The sequence below is a fragment of the Canis lupus genome, chromosome 5 (assembly GCF_048164855.1).
Source record: "Canis lupus baileyi chromosome 5, mCanLup2.hap1, whole genome shotgun sequence".
Classification (NCBI taxonomy): Eukaryota; Metazoa; Chordata; class Mammalia; order Carnivora; family Canidae; genus Canis; species Canis lupus.
Genome location: NC_132842.1, coordinates 16,339,841 through 16,356,610, shown reverse-complemented (window position 1 = coordinate 16,356,610; position 16,770 = coordinate 16,339,841). Strand labels below are relative to the sequence as shown.

Here is a 16,770-nt window from a genome sequence, read left to right as displayed (position 1 = left end):
TTGGGAGTATGGATTAAGATGCGAGTAGAATCACACTGATGTCCTTTTCAAGTTACACACATTTTATCCCACACGCATCAAATGTATTAGAAGGGTGCAGGCCCCCAATTTAGAAATCCCTCCAAGAGCAAGTCAGGTGGATGCCTGGAGCGCCTGCCAGTGAAAATTCATCACACTTAAAAACGATGCACCCTTCTGGTTAAACTGTATGCTTTCTGATGTCACAATCCATGTGGCATTCTGTGACAAGTGTGTTTTTATTCTGTCCAGACTTAACGAAGCAAGAACAAGCAGGCTTTTGAATCAGTGCTCCCCTTGAAGTATTTGCTTGCTTGTGAGATTTATACTTGACTGTAGTTTGGCTCTCTTATAATGTAATTCCTAGGCTATACGCGTCTACAAACTGACAGAAATAACAGGAGATGTGAAAAATGCAACAATACTAAAACCAGATGTTGGTGCAAAATTCCAGGACCGTTTATTTGTGCATTTTGCCTTTTAATGTATGAGCTCTATGTTGAAAACAAAAGGCTTTTTTTTTACTCTTAAAATACCTAGAACCATGAAACATTTTGAGGAGATGAAGTAGGAAATTTATGGGATGGGGACTTGATGGAGGTGAGGAGTGGGGAGTAAACAAGAGCTGAGAGGAGTATGAAGGGAGGGGGGAAAATGCACCCAAATCCACACTATCTTTTTCAGTAATCCTACACCTCCATCCTTTTTCTGCTCTTATTTTGATTTAATCTCATTTTGTAACAACTCCAAACAGGCAGATTAAAGGTTAGAGTGACTATGATTTCTGGATAAGCAAAGAATAAAAATAACTGTTCTTAGGCACAATGGCCTTTGTCAATGCCCAAGAAAGTGGTAGATTACCTCCCCCTGATTTTATGTCTCACCCAAACCTTCTAGCTTTGGAGAAATAAAGGAGTTGCATTTGAGGTTACATTTATAAAACACCAGAAGTCAAGAAGAGTACTGTTGCTAGTTAGTTTCTTAAAGTGTGAGTCATGGGTTTGTTGTAAACAACCGCAAACACCCCTTTCTTCAAAAAATTCACTTTAATATTCTACTGTGAGTTTCTTATTTGCTTGGTTGCCATGAAATGATGATCCCAAAGCTATTACAAGGCAATACAAGCTCTCGTTCTACCACAAACACCTGCTTTAGTAGTCAAAAATAAACAGCAAGATTTGGTTACTCTGCATTTTTATTAACAAACTTACATGATTTCCTGCTGGAAACTTTGAAGGGCTGAACTAGTATTTCTGGTCGTCTCAGAGCCAATCTCCTGGGGGAAAAAGAAGGTCAATGCCTATCAATTTTCAGTACAGATCCAAGATTAATATAACACCAAAATATTAAAAGTCCCAAGGGGAAAAAAAAATGGGAAGCCAGGGGAAAAAATGAACACAATGCAATCTATTCAAATTAAAAAATAAATCATCTACTTTCAAATTTTTATAAATCACCCTCCTCCAAAATCACTCTTCTTTTTTCCCCCACCTTTCACATCAATACAGTTTCAGATATTAATGTGCTATTTTTCCATTTGCTTCATAACAAAAACTGAATATGACCTGGTCCTGTCATATTATTTTTGGTCATTATTCATACTTAGTTAGACAAAACAGAAATCCAAACCTGAGGGATAAAGGATTCTAGAGCAAGGCTTTAGTGCTTATTTTATCACAACTATCCTCGAGTGATATTTTGCAGAGAACAAAAGGTCATTTGAAGAGAGACCATTACTGCATGCCAGTAGCTCACCTTTCCTGGAAATGCTTTGAGGGAATCAAACCTGCCCTGGGATTGGCATCACCTGCATGCTTTGCTTGCCACCATGTTGCATCATCTTGGCTCATAATCTGAAGAATATCTCCCTTTTTGAAAGAAAGCCCAGCTTCCTTACATGGAATTGCTTTATCCTCATTAGGGTTATAGTCAAAGAGGGCTTTGATAAACATCTGGAAGAGAGTTTCATTTAAAAGGAGTAAATATAAAAAATAAAGTGGAAGGGCCAACATTCTTCTCTAAGGATCATTTAAAAAAAAAAAGTTTTTTTTTTTTTAAAAGAGAATACGAAAATGAACTTGTGACAAAGTGGGTACGTGTTAGACAGGGAAATATTAGCACCCCCCCACCACCACCACCAAAACAAACAAAAAAATATTTTTAAGTAATGATTACCTTGCCTTCTTTGGATGGTGTCTCCTCTTTGATGCTGGGTATAATCTTAAATGTAATTGCCCCCTGAGACTGAGCCTGAAAACAGAAGAAAGACTTATCAGAGAACTTCTACAGGCAAGGAAAAAGAAGGCAAAACAGGTAGAAAATGGACTGACTGAAAAATTTATAAGCCTGGGGTTTCTACTCTTAGATAAGCCAAACTGAGAAAACTATTTTTGTAGAAATTCCTGCAGTATGAGAAAGCACTCAAGTTTGTCAAGTAAGTTAAAAAACACTAAACACTAAATCCACTTTTACCTCCTGTGCAGTTTCAAAATGCCGACGAATACATTACCATCCATGTTGAGCTACTTCAAAATAGAAACACAGAAACTGCAAAGTGCCTTACACAGACAATGTTACATGGTGAGGACAGATGATATGCAAGGTTCACATACATTTAAGTATTGGCACATCACGTTTTTAGGGACAAGATAGTTGTATTGTCAGTAACTCAGTTATAAATGTACGATTAACTTATACAGAATATGTATATACATTAGCTGCAATGTTCATCAGAAAAAAATAATGAACATTCACTGCTATTATATTCAAGTTAGTAAAATACAAAATGTAATAGATTAATTAAAAGATGGAAAGATTAATTACCTATTAATTTAATTAAAGCAAAAACAATACATGCAGTGCTTTTCTGACCGTCTCAGACCAGAGCAGATCTCCCCTTAATATACTCTCATGTCGGGCAGCCCCAGTGGCGCAGCGGTTTAGCGCTGCCTGCAGCCCGGGGCGTGATCCTGGAGACCCTGGATCAAGTCCCATGTCAGGCTCTCTGTATGATGCCTGCTTCTCCCTCTGCCTGTGTCTCTGCCTCTCTGTCTGTCTCTATGAATAAATAAATAAAATATTTAAAAATATATATATATACTCTCGCGTCTTTCTGTTTCTTTCTAGTATGTCTCATAACTGTGCTAAGTTATCATTTATACAATTATTTCTTAATATCTGTTATCCTGGCTAAATTCTTTTTTTTAAGATTTTATTTGTTCATGAGAGACACGGAGAGAGAGAGGCAGAGACATAGGCAGGGGGAGAAGCAGGCTCCATGCAAGGAGCCCAATGAGGGACTCGATCCCAGGACTTTGGGATCATGCCCTGAGCCAAAGGCAGAAGCTCAACCCTGAGCCACCCAGGCATCCTCCGGCTAAATTCTAAGGCCCATGAAAGCACTAAGTATCTGGCACATATGTGAGAGGAATGAGGGAGGAAAGAAAAGAGAAAGACGAGATTAGGCAGATAAAGGAAGAAGGAAAGAAGGAGAGAGAAGGGAGAATGCAGAGCTATCTCTGAGGCTCACTCTCGTAAACCAGGGCTCTGGTCTGGGGGAAAGGAGGAGGAGGCCCTGATTTGCATTTGCCAATGTCCATGGACCATAGTCAACTTCCATTTACCAGTGTGAAGTCCCTGAAAGCCCAGCTGGGAAAAGCTGCACAGAATCAGCTCTTGCAAAAATAAGGAGGCAGCTCCAGGAGAGCACAGAGACTCAAGTAAAACAGGGTTTTAATAGTATCGATCTATCTATCTATCTAGATATCTAGATTCTATCTAAATTCGATCAGAATTTTACAGCAGGACCGATTTCAAACTGGTAATATCACTATTATTACCCATCATAAAACAATTCACCAATCTTATTAAGAATTCATATAATATTGAATTGTACAGGTAGAGAGAAAGCAAGTCTTCTTTATGACCTCTTCCAATTCTACTACTTTGTATGTGTGTGCATCTGTGTTAATGTGTGCAAAGCCCTTAGAACAGTGTCATTAAGGGTTCAACCACTATAAGAATTACTAGTATTACTAAGTCCTACAGGTCTATCAACCATTATGATTGCCATCACTTGGATGTACAATGGATTAGTCCATCAATGTAACCTTCTTCCTATTCCTAAATATTTTTTACAATCTTGCCTATATAATACATCTGCCAAATTATTTCCTACAGGTCAATTCCCAACAATTGAATTTCTTGATTAAAGGGTAGGCAAATTTAAAATTTTAATGGTTTCAGATAGCCATATCAAAAGGATCTACTAAATCCATCCCAGTACTGGAAGCATATAAGTAGAACTATGTGCCTAGAATCTGCTGACTATAGCTATTATTAAGCTTTTAAATTTTTCAGATGGGTTTTTTTGTAAATTTTTCTCTAAATATTTTTTCTCTTATTAATTTTTATGAACTCTCTCCATGTTAAAACACCTATCACATATTGACAATATTTTTTCTAAGCGTCACATGTCTTTAAAGTCATATGGCATCTTTTTCTATAAACAAAATTTTCAATTCTTGCAATCACATCAGTTATTTTTCTATTTGTATTTCACATCAAATTTAAAAAGTCTTCCTTCATTTTTTGGATTTTTAAAAAATATTTAATTCTTTGGAATCTGTTTTGGGTGTAGTGTAAAATAGGGACTGACTTTATTTTTTCTACTTGAATCATCAATTTATCCAATACCATTTATGAAATGACTTCACTGTTTTCCCATGGATTTAAAATGCCACCATCTTAATCATTACTAGATTTTTTTATACACAGGGTCTGTTTAAGATACTAAACTCTATTTCTGTATGTTATGTTTTCACACATTAACAGAGACAGCCTTCCTCATTTTTCTCCTTACAAATGAACTGGAGAATTAATACTGTCAAGACCTAAAATAATTTTGTTCTGTTTTAGATTTCACAAGACATCTAAATTAGTTTCACTGTTTTAGACACCTTAAAAGCACAGCCTATAGTCTGGCCATATCGATGAGAGAAGGGAAAAGGAAAATGCATCACGAACAACAGGGTAGATGCCATCTATTATGTACCTATTTGGGACAAGCCCTGTAATAAAGTCTTCATATACATTAGCCCATTTAATCCTCAAAATACTCCAGTGAGAGATTTACCTCTTCTTGTTTTCATTTAGAAATGAAAACACTAAGGCAACACAAAGATTAAGGTATTTTCTGAGGACATACAGGAACTAAAATGAAACTGGGATTTCAACTCTGGATTGCTAAATCCAAGTCCTATATGTATAACCAAGTCTGAAACGTACTGATTCAATGTCATTTTTTACTACAATTTTAAAATGTTTTCAGCTTACCAAAATCTGAATTATTTCCTCAGGCCTTTTATCCTCGACTGGAATCCCATTCACTTCCCTAAGTTCATCACCAACATGAATAAGACCTGAAAAGTAACAAATTTGGTAGTAAATTAGCAGAGTTACCTACAAAAGAACTGCTATTTGCAACAGTGTCCAGACTCAAAGCACTGTTTGGTTCCCTTAATACATTTGAGGAGACCTTTATGCTTCTTGGGTTTCAGATTCTGTGCCTCTCAACAGCAATGAATCAGGGACTACCATGTTATAATGCCGGCAAAGAAATGACATCAGCATCCTGGTCTTTGTCTAGAAATGTACATGATTTTCACCTAATAAAAGAATTTTTATTTTGTTTCAAAGGCTGCACACTTGCAGTAGTATTTTTCAAAGCAGAACCACTTGAAACAGATCTTAATATAACTTTGGAAGCCCATGTAAACTTAGATTGTAGAGTGAGAATTATTTATTTCAATAGGTTCCTACAATTCAATACAGAGAAGAGTATCTTATTATTCTGAGGTATTACATCAAATGATTGTTATCCTCTTACTTACATGTTGGAAATGTTGCCCATGAAATACAACATGACCCATCCCTGCACCTAGTGTTGAAACCCTTACCACTTCATGTTTTGTTTTGTTTTTTAAATCCTTACCACTTCTATCTGCAGCTCCTCCTCTCATGATTCTAGCCACAACGATGGCTCCAGTCTGCTCATCTTTTTTAATGGTAGCTCCCTTTTAAGGAAAACAAAAAAAAGTACTTGTGAGTAAAGGTGTGCGTTGGGTGGTAGGAAAGGGAACAGAAATAAGGATATTTATCTGGAAAAAGTGAGAACAAATACAAAAAATGAAAGGTACGAGGCAGGAGGAATAGACATCATGCCCCTTGTCTTACAAACACTCCTCTCTTGGTACAGATTTTCTATCTGAATCTATCAGACGCATCATCTATGATTTTCAGCACAATTTAAGAATTATTCAAATCTTTAACCTCTTCAACTCTATGAATAGTAGAAATACCTTCTTTCCATGAGAATATCTTGTATTTGAACAGTATTTTGTTTTGCCCCTCAACAGCATTTTCTCATCTCACTTTGTCTTTATAATACCCCAGGAAGAAGGTAGGCTGTACTGAGATGAAGTGAATACGAAAATCTTACAGAAATTAGAAAACTAAAACTCAGCTCATCTGGCTTTTAATTTAGTCTTCCTTTATTACTCCATTATGGTAAAGGAACTCAGCCATGATGACAAAGAAAGAGGAAAAAAAGACTTCAATTCTGACTTAGTCACAGCCCTTACCTAATGTTAAGATAAACTAATGGAAGAAAGATTTGTTACTCCAAGGTCTTTATGTACTAGGGTTGTACTTAGAACAAAGAGAACTAATGTTTTGGCATGACATTAGGAAACAATTTCAAAAAGAGTCCAGAAACTCTTCATTTATGCATGTTCAGAAGCAAATTAATGGAATGGGGCTTTGTAAGAACACCAGGCATAAATGGTTACTTTGAACACCTTTTTATGACTTTACTTCTAAGAAACTGGCACTGGTGTTCCAGGAAAGCCTCTACAATAGCACCGCACAGCTAAAAAGATGCACATTAGGTGGTGGCAGAAGTCACACTCAAAAAGAAAGTGGAATTCTTCTCACATATCAATAAACACATGTGTATCATTAAAAAAAAAAGATATGTAAACAAAACTAGGAATACGTTTGTAATACGTATATTTCACATGACAGCTATCAGATACATATCTAATAATGGTAAAAAAAAATCAAATCATTAAATGATCAGATGATTTTGTGACATTTTTCATCCCCAACTATACATTCATCCAAAGACTAAAATGAGCATCTCTCCACAATCATTAACACCAAACTCATAAAGACCCGTCACTTAACTGTAATTTCTGCCTTTAAACAGTTAACTTATAGCCAAGATGACTAGAAATGTAATATTTTTAAATAAAAACTAGTATTATTAAATAAACTTTCATTTTCCTTAACAATATCTTAAACCTTCCCATCAAAGTATGCTTCACGGCAGAAGGGTCTGGTGGCCTAATTTAAGATTAATTACCCATTTTTTAGATTGTTCTTTTTCCCACCATTTTCCTTTTGTACCTGAGGTAAAATTGGTATGTGACATTATATGACTTTCGGGTATACACCATTACAATTTGACACCTGTATGCACCATAAGGTGATTACCACTAGAAGTCTAGTTACCATCCATCCATCACCATATAATGACCCTGTTTCACCTATTTTGTCCCCTACCAACTTTCTGGTAGCCACCAATCAGTTGTTTATTATCTAGGAGTTAGTTTTGTTTGTTCATTTGCTTTATTCTAGGTTTCACATATGAATAAAATCATATGGTATTCGTCATCCTCTAACTTCTTTCACTTAGTATAGTACCTTCAACATCTATCCATGTTGTCACAAATGGCAAGATTCCATTCTTTTTTAATGACAGAGTAATATTCCATTGTATACATATATACACCACATCTTCTTCACCTATTCCTCTACCAGTGGACATCCACATCCTTTCCAGGTCTTGACTATAGTATATAGTGCTACAATAAACACAGGGGTGCATGTATCTTTTCAAATCAGTATTTTTATATTCTTCAGATTAAATAGCCAGAAGTGGAAAAGATGGATCATATGGTAGTTCCAGTCTTAAATTTTTAACAGTATGGGGAAGTTTCCATAATGTTTTCTGTAGTGGCTGTACCAATTTAGATTCCCATAAACAATGTACAAGGATCCCCTTTTCTCCATGTCCTCACCAAGACATATCCTATCTTGTCTTTTTGGTAATACTTATTCTAACTGATGTTAGGTGATGTGTGAAATCAGTTTTGAGTTGCATTTCCCTAATAAATAGCGGTGCTGAATATATTTTCATGTGCCTACTGGCCATCTGGATGTCTTCTTTGGAAAAAATGTCTATTCAGATACTCTGCTCATTTTTAATTAAGTTATTTTGTGGGGTGTTTTTGAATTGTAGGAGTTCTTTATATATTTTGGACATTAATCCCTTATCAGATACATGATTTGCAAAAATCTCCTATTCAGTAGATAATCTTTTCATTTCAATGATTTCTTTTGTTGTGCAGAAGTTTGATGTAGACCACTTTGTTTATTTTTGTTTCCCTTGCCTTTAGAGTCACACCTACAAAAATATTGCTAACACATGTCAAGGAGCTTACCACCTGTATTTTCTTCTTCTAGGACTTTTACAGTTTTAAGTCTTAAATTCAAGTCTTTAATGCATTAGAAGTTAATGTTTGTATATACTGCAAGACAGTGGTCAAGTTTCATTCTTTTGCATGTGGCTGTCCAGTTTTTCCCAAAACCATTTATTGAAAAGACTCTTTTTTCTCCATGGTATGTCATTGGCTCTTTTGCTGTAAATTAATTGTCCATATATGTGTGGGTTTAATTTTGGGCTCTCAATCCGTTCCATTTATCAGTGTGCCTGTTCTTACACCCATACCAAACTGTTTTGATTGCTATAGCTTTGTAGTATAATTTCAAACCAAGGAGCATGATGCCTCAAACCTTGTTCTTTTTTTTTTTTTTTCAAGATTACCTTGGCTATATGGGATCTTCTGTGGTTCCATACAAATTTTAGAATTATTTGCTCTAGTTCCATGAAAACTGCCCTTGGAATTTTGAAAGGCACTGCATTGAATCTGTAGATTGTTTTGGGTAGTATGGACATTTTAACAAAATTAATTCTTCTAATTCATGAGCACGGACTATCCTTCCATTTATCTGTGACTTCTTCAATTTCTTTCATCAATGTCATAGTTTTCAGTGTATGGATCTTTCACTTTCTTGGTTAAATTTATTCCTAGGCATTTTATTCTTTTAAATGAGATTGTTTTCTTATTTCCTCTTTCTGATAATTCATTATTCATGTGTAGAAATGCCATAGATTTATGTTATGTTGATTTTGTATCCCCCTACTTTACTGAATCCATTTATCAGTTCAAACAGTTTTGGTGTAATCTTTTGGATTATCTATATATAATATGGTACCAACTGCAAGGAGTGACAATTTTAGTTCTTCCATCCTTGAATGCCTTCTATTTCTTTTTCTTGCTTAATTGCTATGGCTAAGACATCTAATACTGTGTTGAATTAACAGTGGCAAGAGTGTGTAATCCTCTTCTTGATTCTGATCTTAGAGGAAAAACTGTCAGGTTTTTACCATTGGGTATATTAGCTGTGGGTCTGTCATATATGTCTTTTATCTTTACTCACCTTGCTAAGTTTGGATCATATAAATGCAAGTTGAATCTTGTCAAATGATTTTTCTGCATCTATTAAGATCATATGGTTTTTATCCTTTATTTTGTTAATGTGCTATGCCATGTTGATTAATCTATGGGCACTAAACCACCACCCTTGGATCTCTGGACTAAAACCCACTTGATCATGGCTTATGATCCATTTAATGTATTATTGAATTCATTTTTTGGTAGTAATTTTGTTGAGAATTTTTTCATCAGTGTCATCAATGATATTGGCCTGTAACTTACTGTGTATATGTGGTATTCTTGTCTGGTTTTGGTATCAGGATAATGTTTCAAAAATAATAAAGTGCTCCCTCCCCTTTAACTTTCTCTAACAGTTTTTAAACAGTATGCATTAAATCTTTAAATGCTTGATAAAATTCATTTGTGAAGCCCCTTAGACTTTTGTTGGGAAATTCTAATTATTATTCAATATCCTTGCTAGTAATTAGTCTACTTAGATTTTTTTTTCTTTATGACTTGGTCTTGGAAAATTGTATGTTTCTAGGAATTTATCCATTTCCTCTAGATTGTCCCATTTGTTGGTGTATACTTGTTCATAGTCTCATGATTCTTTGTATTTCTGTGGTGTCAGTTGTAACTTCTCTTTCATTTCTGATTTTACTTGAATCCTCTTTTTCTTGATGAGTCTAGCTAAAGGTTTGTCAGATGCTTTATCTCTTCACAGAAATAGCTCTTAGTTTCATTGACCTTTTCTATTGTTTTGTCTCTTTCCTTTATTTCTGCTCTGGTCTTTATTATTTCTTTCCATCTACTAACTTTGGGCTTCCTTTTTGTGTCAAATTAGATTATTTTTACTTGAGGAAGGCCTGTAATGCTATGAATTTCCCTTTTAGAATCACTTTTGCTGATTTCAAAATTTTTGGTTTGTGGTGTTCCTATTTTCATTTCCATCCCCAGGTACTTTTTAATTCCTTCTTTGATTTCTTCAATGACCCACTGATTGTTCAGTAGCATGTTGTTTGATCTCCATATTTGGGAGGGTTTCCCAATTTTCTTCTTGTATTTGATTTCTGGTTTTATACCATTGTGGGTGGAGAAGATGCTTGATATTTCATCTTCTTGAATTTATTGAGACTAGTTTTGTGGCCCAACATTGTCTATCATGGAGAATGTTCCATGCGCACTTGAGAAGCATGTGTATTCTGTTCTTTTTGGATGGAATATTCTGCACATATCTATTAAGTCTAACTGGTCTAATGTACTGTTCAAAGCCATTATTTGCTCATGGACTTTCTGTTTGGATGATGCATCCACTGATGTAAGTGGAGTGTTAAAGTCCCCTACTATTACAGTCCTGTCAATTTCTCCCTTTAAGTCAATAACATTTGCTTTATATATCTTGGGTCTCTATATTTGGTGCACATATATTTATAAAGGGTATGTCTTCTAGTTAGATTAACCCTTTTCATTATGTAATGCCTTTTTTGTTTATTACTATAGTTTTGTTTTAAAGTCTACTTTGTCTGCTATTAAGTATAGCTGCTCGAGCTTTTTGTTTCCATTTGCAAAGAATATATTTCTCCACTCTCACTTTCAGTTTAGGTATGTCTTTACTTCAGAAGTGAGTTTCTTACAGGGAGCATATAGACATGTCTTCTCTTTTTTATGCATTCAACCACTCTGTCTTTTGACTGAAATATGGAGTTCATTTAAAGTAGCTATTGATAGGTACATACTTACTGCCATTTTGTTAATTGTTTTCTGGCTGTTTTCATAGTTCCTGTCTATTCTTTTCTCTCTCTTCACTTCTGGCTCAATGCCTTCCTTTTATAATGTTTAGTTTCCTTTCTCATTTTCTTTTGTGTATTTTGTATAAATTTTGCATTATGGTTATTGTGAAGTTCACTTATAATTTCCTATTGTAGGTCTGTTTGAGTTGATAGCATCTTAAGCTGCACATAGTCCAAAACTTTACATTTTTCCTTCCTGCCTTTCACATTTTATATTTATGTCACACTTTACATCTTTTTATTTTGTGCTTCCATTAACGGATTTTAGTTAATTTTACTATTTTTGTATTTTGACCTTCACACTTGCCATATTAGTGACTGATCCACTACCTTTACCATATACTGACCTTTTCCAGTGACATTTTTACTTCCATATGCTTTCGTAGTATTTAGTGCCATTTCTTTTTCAGTTTAGAAAAGTCCTTTTAACATTACTTACAGAGCCAGCTTAATTATGATGAACCACTTCTGCTTTTGCTTAAATCTGTAAAACTTTTAACGTCTCCTTCAAATCTGAATACTAAACTTAGTGATAGAGACTTCTAGGGTAGAAGTTTTCTCCTTTCAGCACTTGGAATATGTCATGCCACTCTTCTCTAGCCTGCAAAGTTTCTGCTGAAAAATCTGCTGATAGCCTTATGGGGTTTCCCTGGATATAGTAAGTTGTTTTTCTCTTCCAACTTTTAAGATTCTCTTTTACCATTTTAATTATAATGTGTCCTCCTATGGATCACTTTGGGTTCTTATCTGGAACTATCTGGCCTTTATAGACCTGTAGGTCTATTTTCTTGTCTTAATTTAGAAAAGTTTTCAGCTATTACTTCTTCAAACAAGTTTTCTGGCCCTGTCTATCTTGTATTTGGACCCCTATAAGAGAATATTATTCCACTTGATGTTGATCCAAAGCTTCCTTAAATTATTTTCGATTTTTTTTTCATTCTTTTTTCTTTTTGCTGCTTTGTCTGTGAGACTTCTACTGCTTTTTCTTCCAGCTTGCTGATCTGATCTTTGGCTTCATCCTGTTGAGCTGCTCTAGTGTATTTTTCAGTTCAATTACTGTGTTGTTCAGTTCTGTACCTTGTGTTTGAAATTTTGTTGTATTTCTCTTTGTTGAGGATCCCATTGTGTTGATCCAATCTTCTTCTGAGTTCAGTGAGCATCCTTATGACCATTACCTTGAATTCTTTATCAGATACACTGCTTACCTCCATTTCATCAATGTCATTTTCTAATGATTTCTCCTGTTTTGTTTGGAACATTTTCCTCTATCTCCTCATTTTGCTTGATTCTCTGTGTTTGTTTCTATGTATTAGGTAAATCAATCACATCTCCAAATATTGAAGCAGTGACCTTTCAAAGGAGATGTCATATGACCTAGGAACTTAATCCCCTCTGGCCAGAGCTAGGTGCTCAAGAAGCATCCTCTGTATAGGATGCATTAACCTGTTTGCTATGGCAGAGCTATGTCTGCAATGCAGTGTGTATAGGGCTAGTGCCCAGCCTGGCTGTAACACACCTCTGTACTGGGCACTACAAGGCTGCACTGTGGCAAAGGGGTGGGCAGGGCTGTTGGGATGCACAGTTACAGTGTGGGGGTTGGCAGGACTCTCAGCTGGGGACATCCACGTGTCTAGCAGATTATAGGAACAGTACCCAAATGATTCCTACTCCCTCACCAACTTTAACAAAGTAAATAAGGTCACAAATATGGCATCTGCCAATGTCTCCATCCCTGAGGAAAGTTCCAAAAGTTTCCTGCCTCTCTGGTAAGCACTCTAAGATTTGTAAGTGGGTCTCTTTCACATATGGTCTAGGTGCTTTTAAATTGGGAGTTTTTGTGCTAGGTTTCTGGGTGAGTGAGTCTGTACATGAGCTCTTAGGAGCAAGTTCTTCATTTCTTAGAGTTCTATGTTTTTCCTGAATATAATCTCCAGTTTGTTGTGTTTACTGCAGGTCCTGTTGACTTATTCTGTGATTCAGAGAAGTTGACAAATGTTTATTGAGAACCTACTCTACCACATTCTGTTCTAAGAGCTTATAATACATTGGTGAAACAAACTAAGCATCTCTGACGGCTCATGGAGCTGACATCTAACAAGGGAGAAGGACAATAAACAAAAGATGAAATAATTAGATATACATAGGTTAGAAGGTGTTATACTATATGTTGGCAAATTGAATTTAAATAAATGATTTAAAAAATAAAAAATGATAAACAACCTAATATTTAATTTATTTTTTTTTTTAAAAAGAAGAAGAAGGTGGTAAACACTATGGTTATGAGAGAGGGCGGCGGGGGGGGGGGCGGGGAGATCAAGAGTGCCAGGGCAGGTAAAAGAAAGATAATGTCAAGATGCAGGCCTCAATGAGAAGATGACATTTGAGTAAAGAAATATTAAAAAGGACATGAAGGAGGGGATGGCTGGGTGGTTCAGTTGATTAAATGTCTGACTCTTGATTTGGGCTGAGGTCATGATCTCAGGGTTGTGAGATGGAGCCCTATGGGGATCCTCGCTCCATGTGGAGTCTGCTTGAGAGTTTCTTGCTCCCTCTTTCTCTCTCTCTCTGCCCCTCCCACTTCCCTCTTAAAAAAAAGAAAAGGGTGGGGGAGATGAAGGAGAAATAGCACATAGGTGCTCAGATGAGGTTATGAATGGAATGATCAAGGAAGAGAAAAAAAGCTATTGTGGCTGAAGTGAAGTAAAAGGAGAGAAGTAGGAGGTGAGGTCAGATGGTTAACAGAGAGCCAGATCATGTAGGTCATTGTGAGAGCTCTGGACTTTATTCTGAAAGAAACAAGGAGAAGCTGAACAGCAGAAGTGCTATACTCTAACAGGTTTACTCCACCTACTATGTTAAGGGTGAAGGAATGTAAGAGCCAAATGAGGAAACAGGCTGGAGGTTGTTAAAATACTCCAGGGTACCGATGAAGGAAGCTTGGATCTGACTGGCAGAAGGAGAAATGATGAATAGTCTGGCTATATTATTGGTAGAGCCTAAAAGATCTCCCAGTAGACTGGAAATGGGACACAAAAGAAGAAAGGTATCAAAGACTGATTCTGACTTTTGGCTGAGCAATTAGAAAGATGGGATTGTAATCAACTAAGAGGAGGTATCCTAGAAGGGATATGGATTCGAGGACAAACATCAGTTTACTTTTGGACATGTGAAGACAGAGATGTCCACTGGACATTTTAATGGAGATATCAAGTACACAGATGGACATACACATTTAAAGCTCAGAAAAAAAGTTCTGGAGGAAAAATAGACCTGGGAATTACTGACACACAGAAGATTTTTAAAGCCATGGGCTGGATGAAATCATTTCTAGGATGTATAGATAAAGAAGAGCACTCCAGCACTGAAGGGTTACTCTGTTATACATAGAAACCTTGAAACAGAAGTGCTTGCTAGCTGCTGACTCTACCTATCCCTGGAGGGTGAGATATGTACCCTGAGAAATAATCTCTCACTTTCTACATTATACTAGCACTTGACTCAATTTTCGATTCCTTCATTCTTGAAGATTATTACATCCATATTCCTTTCCATGCCCCTATTATCACAATTCTTTGAGGTATTTCTAGTGGAAGATCCTTGCATGAAAATAAGATCAAGGGGATCCCTGGGTGGCTCAGTGGTTTAGCGCCTGCCTTTGGCCCAGGGCGTGATCCTAGAGTCCCGGGATCGAGTACCGTATTGGGCTCCCAGCATGGAGCCTGCTTCTCCCTCCTCCTGTGTCTCTGCCTCTCTGTCTATCATAAATAAATAAATAAATCTTAAAAAAAAAAGAAAATAAGATCAAAACTCAATAAAATAGAGTGCATTACATGCCATATCATACAAAAGTCTATAGTTCTATGATACACATGGCAAAGGCAAAACAAATAAAACTGTATCTAATGTTTAAATATTTACATATTTTCTTATTTAGTTATTTTACATTTATTTTATGTGATTTTTGAAAGGAGTGGGGGACACAAGCAGTGGGAAAAGCAGAGGGAGAGGGAGAGGATTTCAAGCAGGCTCCATGCTCCACAAGGAGCTCAGTGAGGGGGTGGGGAGCTCTATCTCATGACCCTGAGATCATGACCTGAGCCAAAATCAAGAATCAGATGGTCAAGTGATTGAGTCACCCAGGCACCCTGCTATTCTGTATGATTTTGACAAAACAGAGAGTATAGAGAACTTCAGGTTAGATTGAAAAGTTAAAATTCTGGTTAAATTTGTCTTGGTACTACTGCAAAATGGTTTATAAAGAAGTATTGCAGAGACCAGGCTATCCTGTAGGCTGTCCTACACAAAAACTGCATTGCTTACAATACTGCCAATATTCTAAGACCTCCTCCTTAAACTGGTAGCACAGGTGATTTCAGTTGAATCTTTGAAATCAAAGTGGTTTCAAGTATTGTCTACCAAACAATTGCATCAAGTATATTGGAGACATTTTTAAAAATATAGTTTCCCAGGCCCCACCTGAAACTTACTGATGCAGAATTTCTGGGGGACAGAGACTATGAAGTCTGCATTTTAAGTAAGCACCTCCGGTAATTCTCAGAATACCCCTAGTAGTTTAAGCACCACAGTTCTAAAAGAAACAAGACGGTATCCCTGGGTGGCTCAGCAGTTTAGCGCCTGCCTTCGGCCCAGGGTATGATCCTGGAATCCTGGGATCAAGTCCCACGTCAGGTTCCTTGCATGGAGCCTGCTTATCCCTCTGCCTGCGTCTCTGCCTCTCTGTCTCTTGTGAATAAATAAAATCTTTTATAAAAAATAAAAAAATGAAAAAAATAAAAGAAACAAGAAGGACAACCCATGCCAGAAACTGAAAATCGGGATCATAATCTACTCACTCACTAATAGAATGTCATTTTCTTAAGCTTGCCAAAAAACTGTTTATTATTATTTCTGGATAATTAGATACAGATAGAGATTATTCCAAATTCATAGGGAAGGATGATAGCTCTGCTCTGTGCATCCTAACCAGTGCTTTTCCCTCCTTCTCTCAATTCATTCATCCATCCCTCTCCTCAAACTAACAGCCTCTCACCTTCCCACTGCAAATACCTACATGATCTGTGTTCACTGCCTCTTTTCCCTAGAAATGGTCCTCTCCTTCAACAACTGTCATCTAGAGCTCCCACCTTGTCATTCTATGTAACATTTACTTAATGCCTGCATATGGCCTAAAAACTGGCAAAGCATTTCAAACACATAATGCTAGCTGATACTCAAAACACTCTTGAAGAAGCATATTTCCTGATTATCTAATAAGGAACCTCAGGCTTATTTCACTGATATTTCACCTCAGTCCAAAAACTAAAATTACATTTTTAAGAGAT

At 36.3% G+C, this 16,770-nt stretch overlaps 1 protein-coding gene across 7 annotated transcripts in view; it reads right to left on the bottom strand.

Moving 5' to 3' along the window:
• MPP7 (MAGUK p55 scaffold protein 7) overlaps nt 1-16,770 on the bottom strand; it is a 307,798-nt gene that overhangs the window by 78,158 nt on the left and 212,870 nt on the right. For all 7 annotated transcript variants that reach the window (XM_072825570.1, XM_072825576.1, XM_072825574.1 and 4 more), the window contains 5 exons: nt 6,011-6,092; nt 5,353-5,438; nt 2,194-2,268; nt 1,774-1,970; nt 1,230-1,294 (listed from right to left, as the gene is read on the bottom strand). In XM_072825570.1, coding sequence (XP_072681671.1) covers nt 1,230-1,294; nt 1,774-1,970; nt 2,194-2,268; nt 5,353-5,438; nt 6,011-6,092 — 505 coding nt within the window. The remainder of the gene's footprint in view (nt 1-1,229; nt 1,295-1,773; nt 1,971-2,193; nt 2,269-5,352; nt 5,439-6,010; nt 6,093-16,770) is intronic.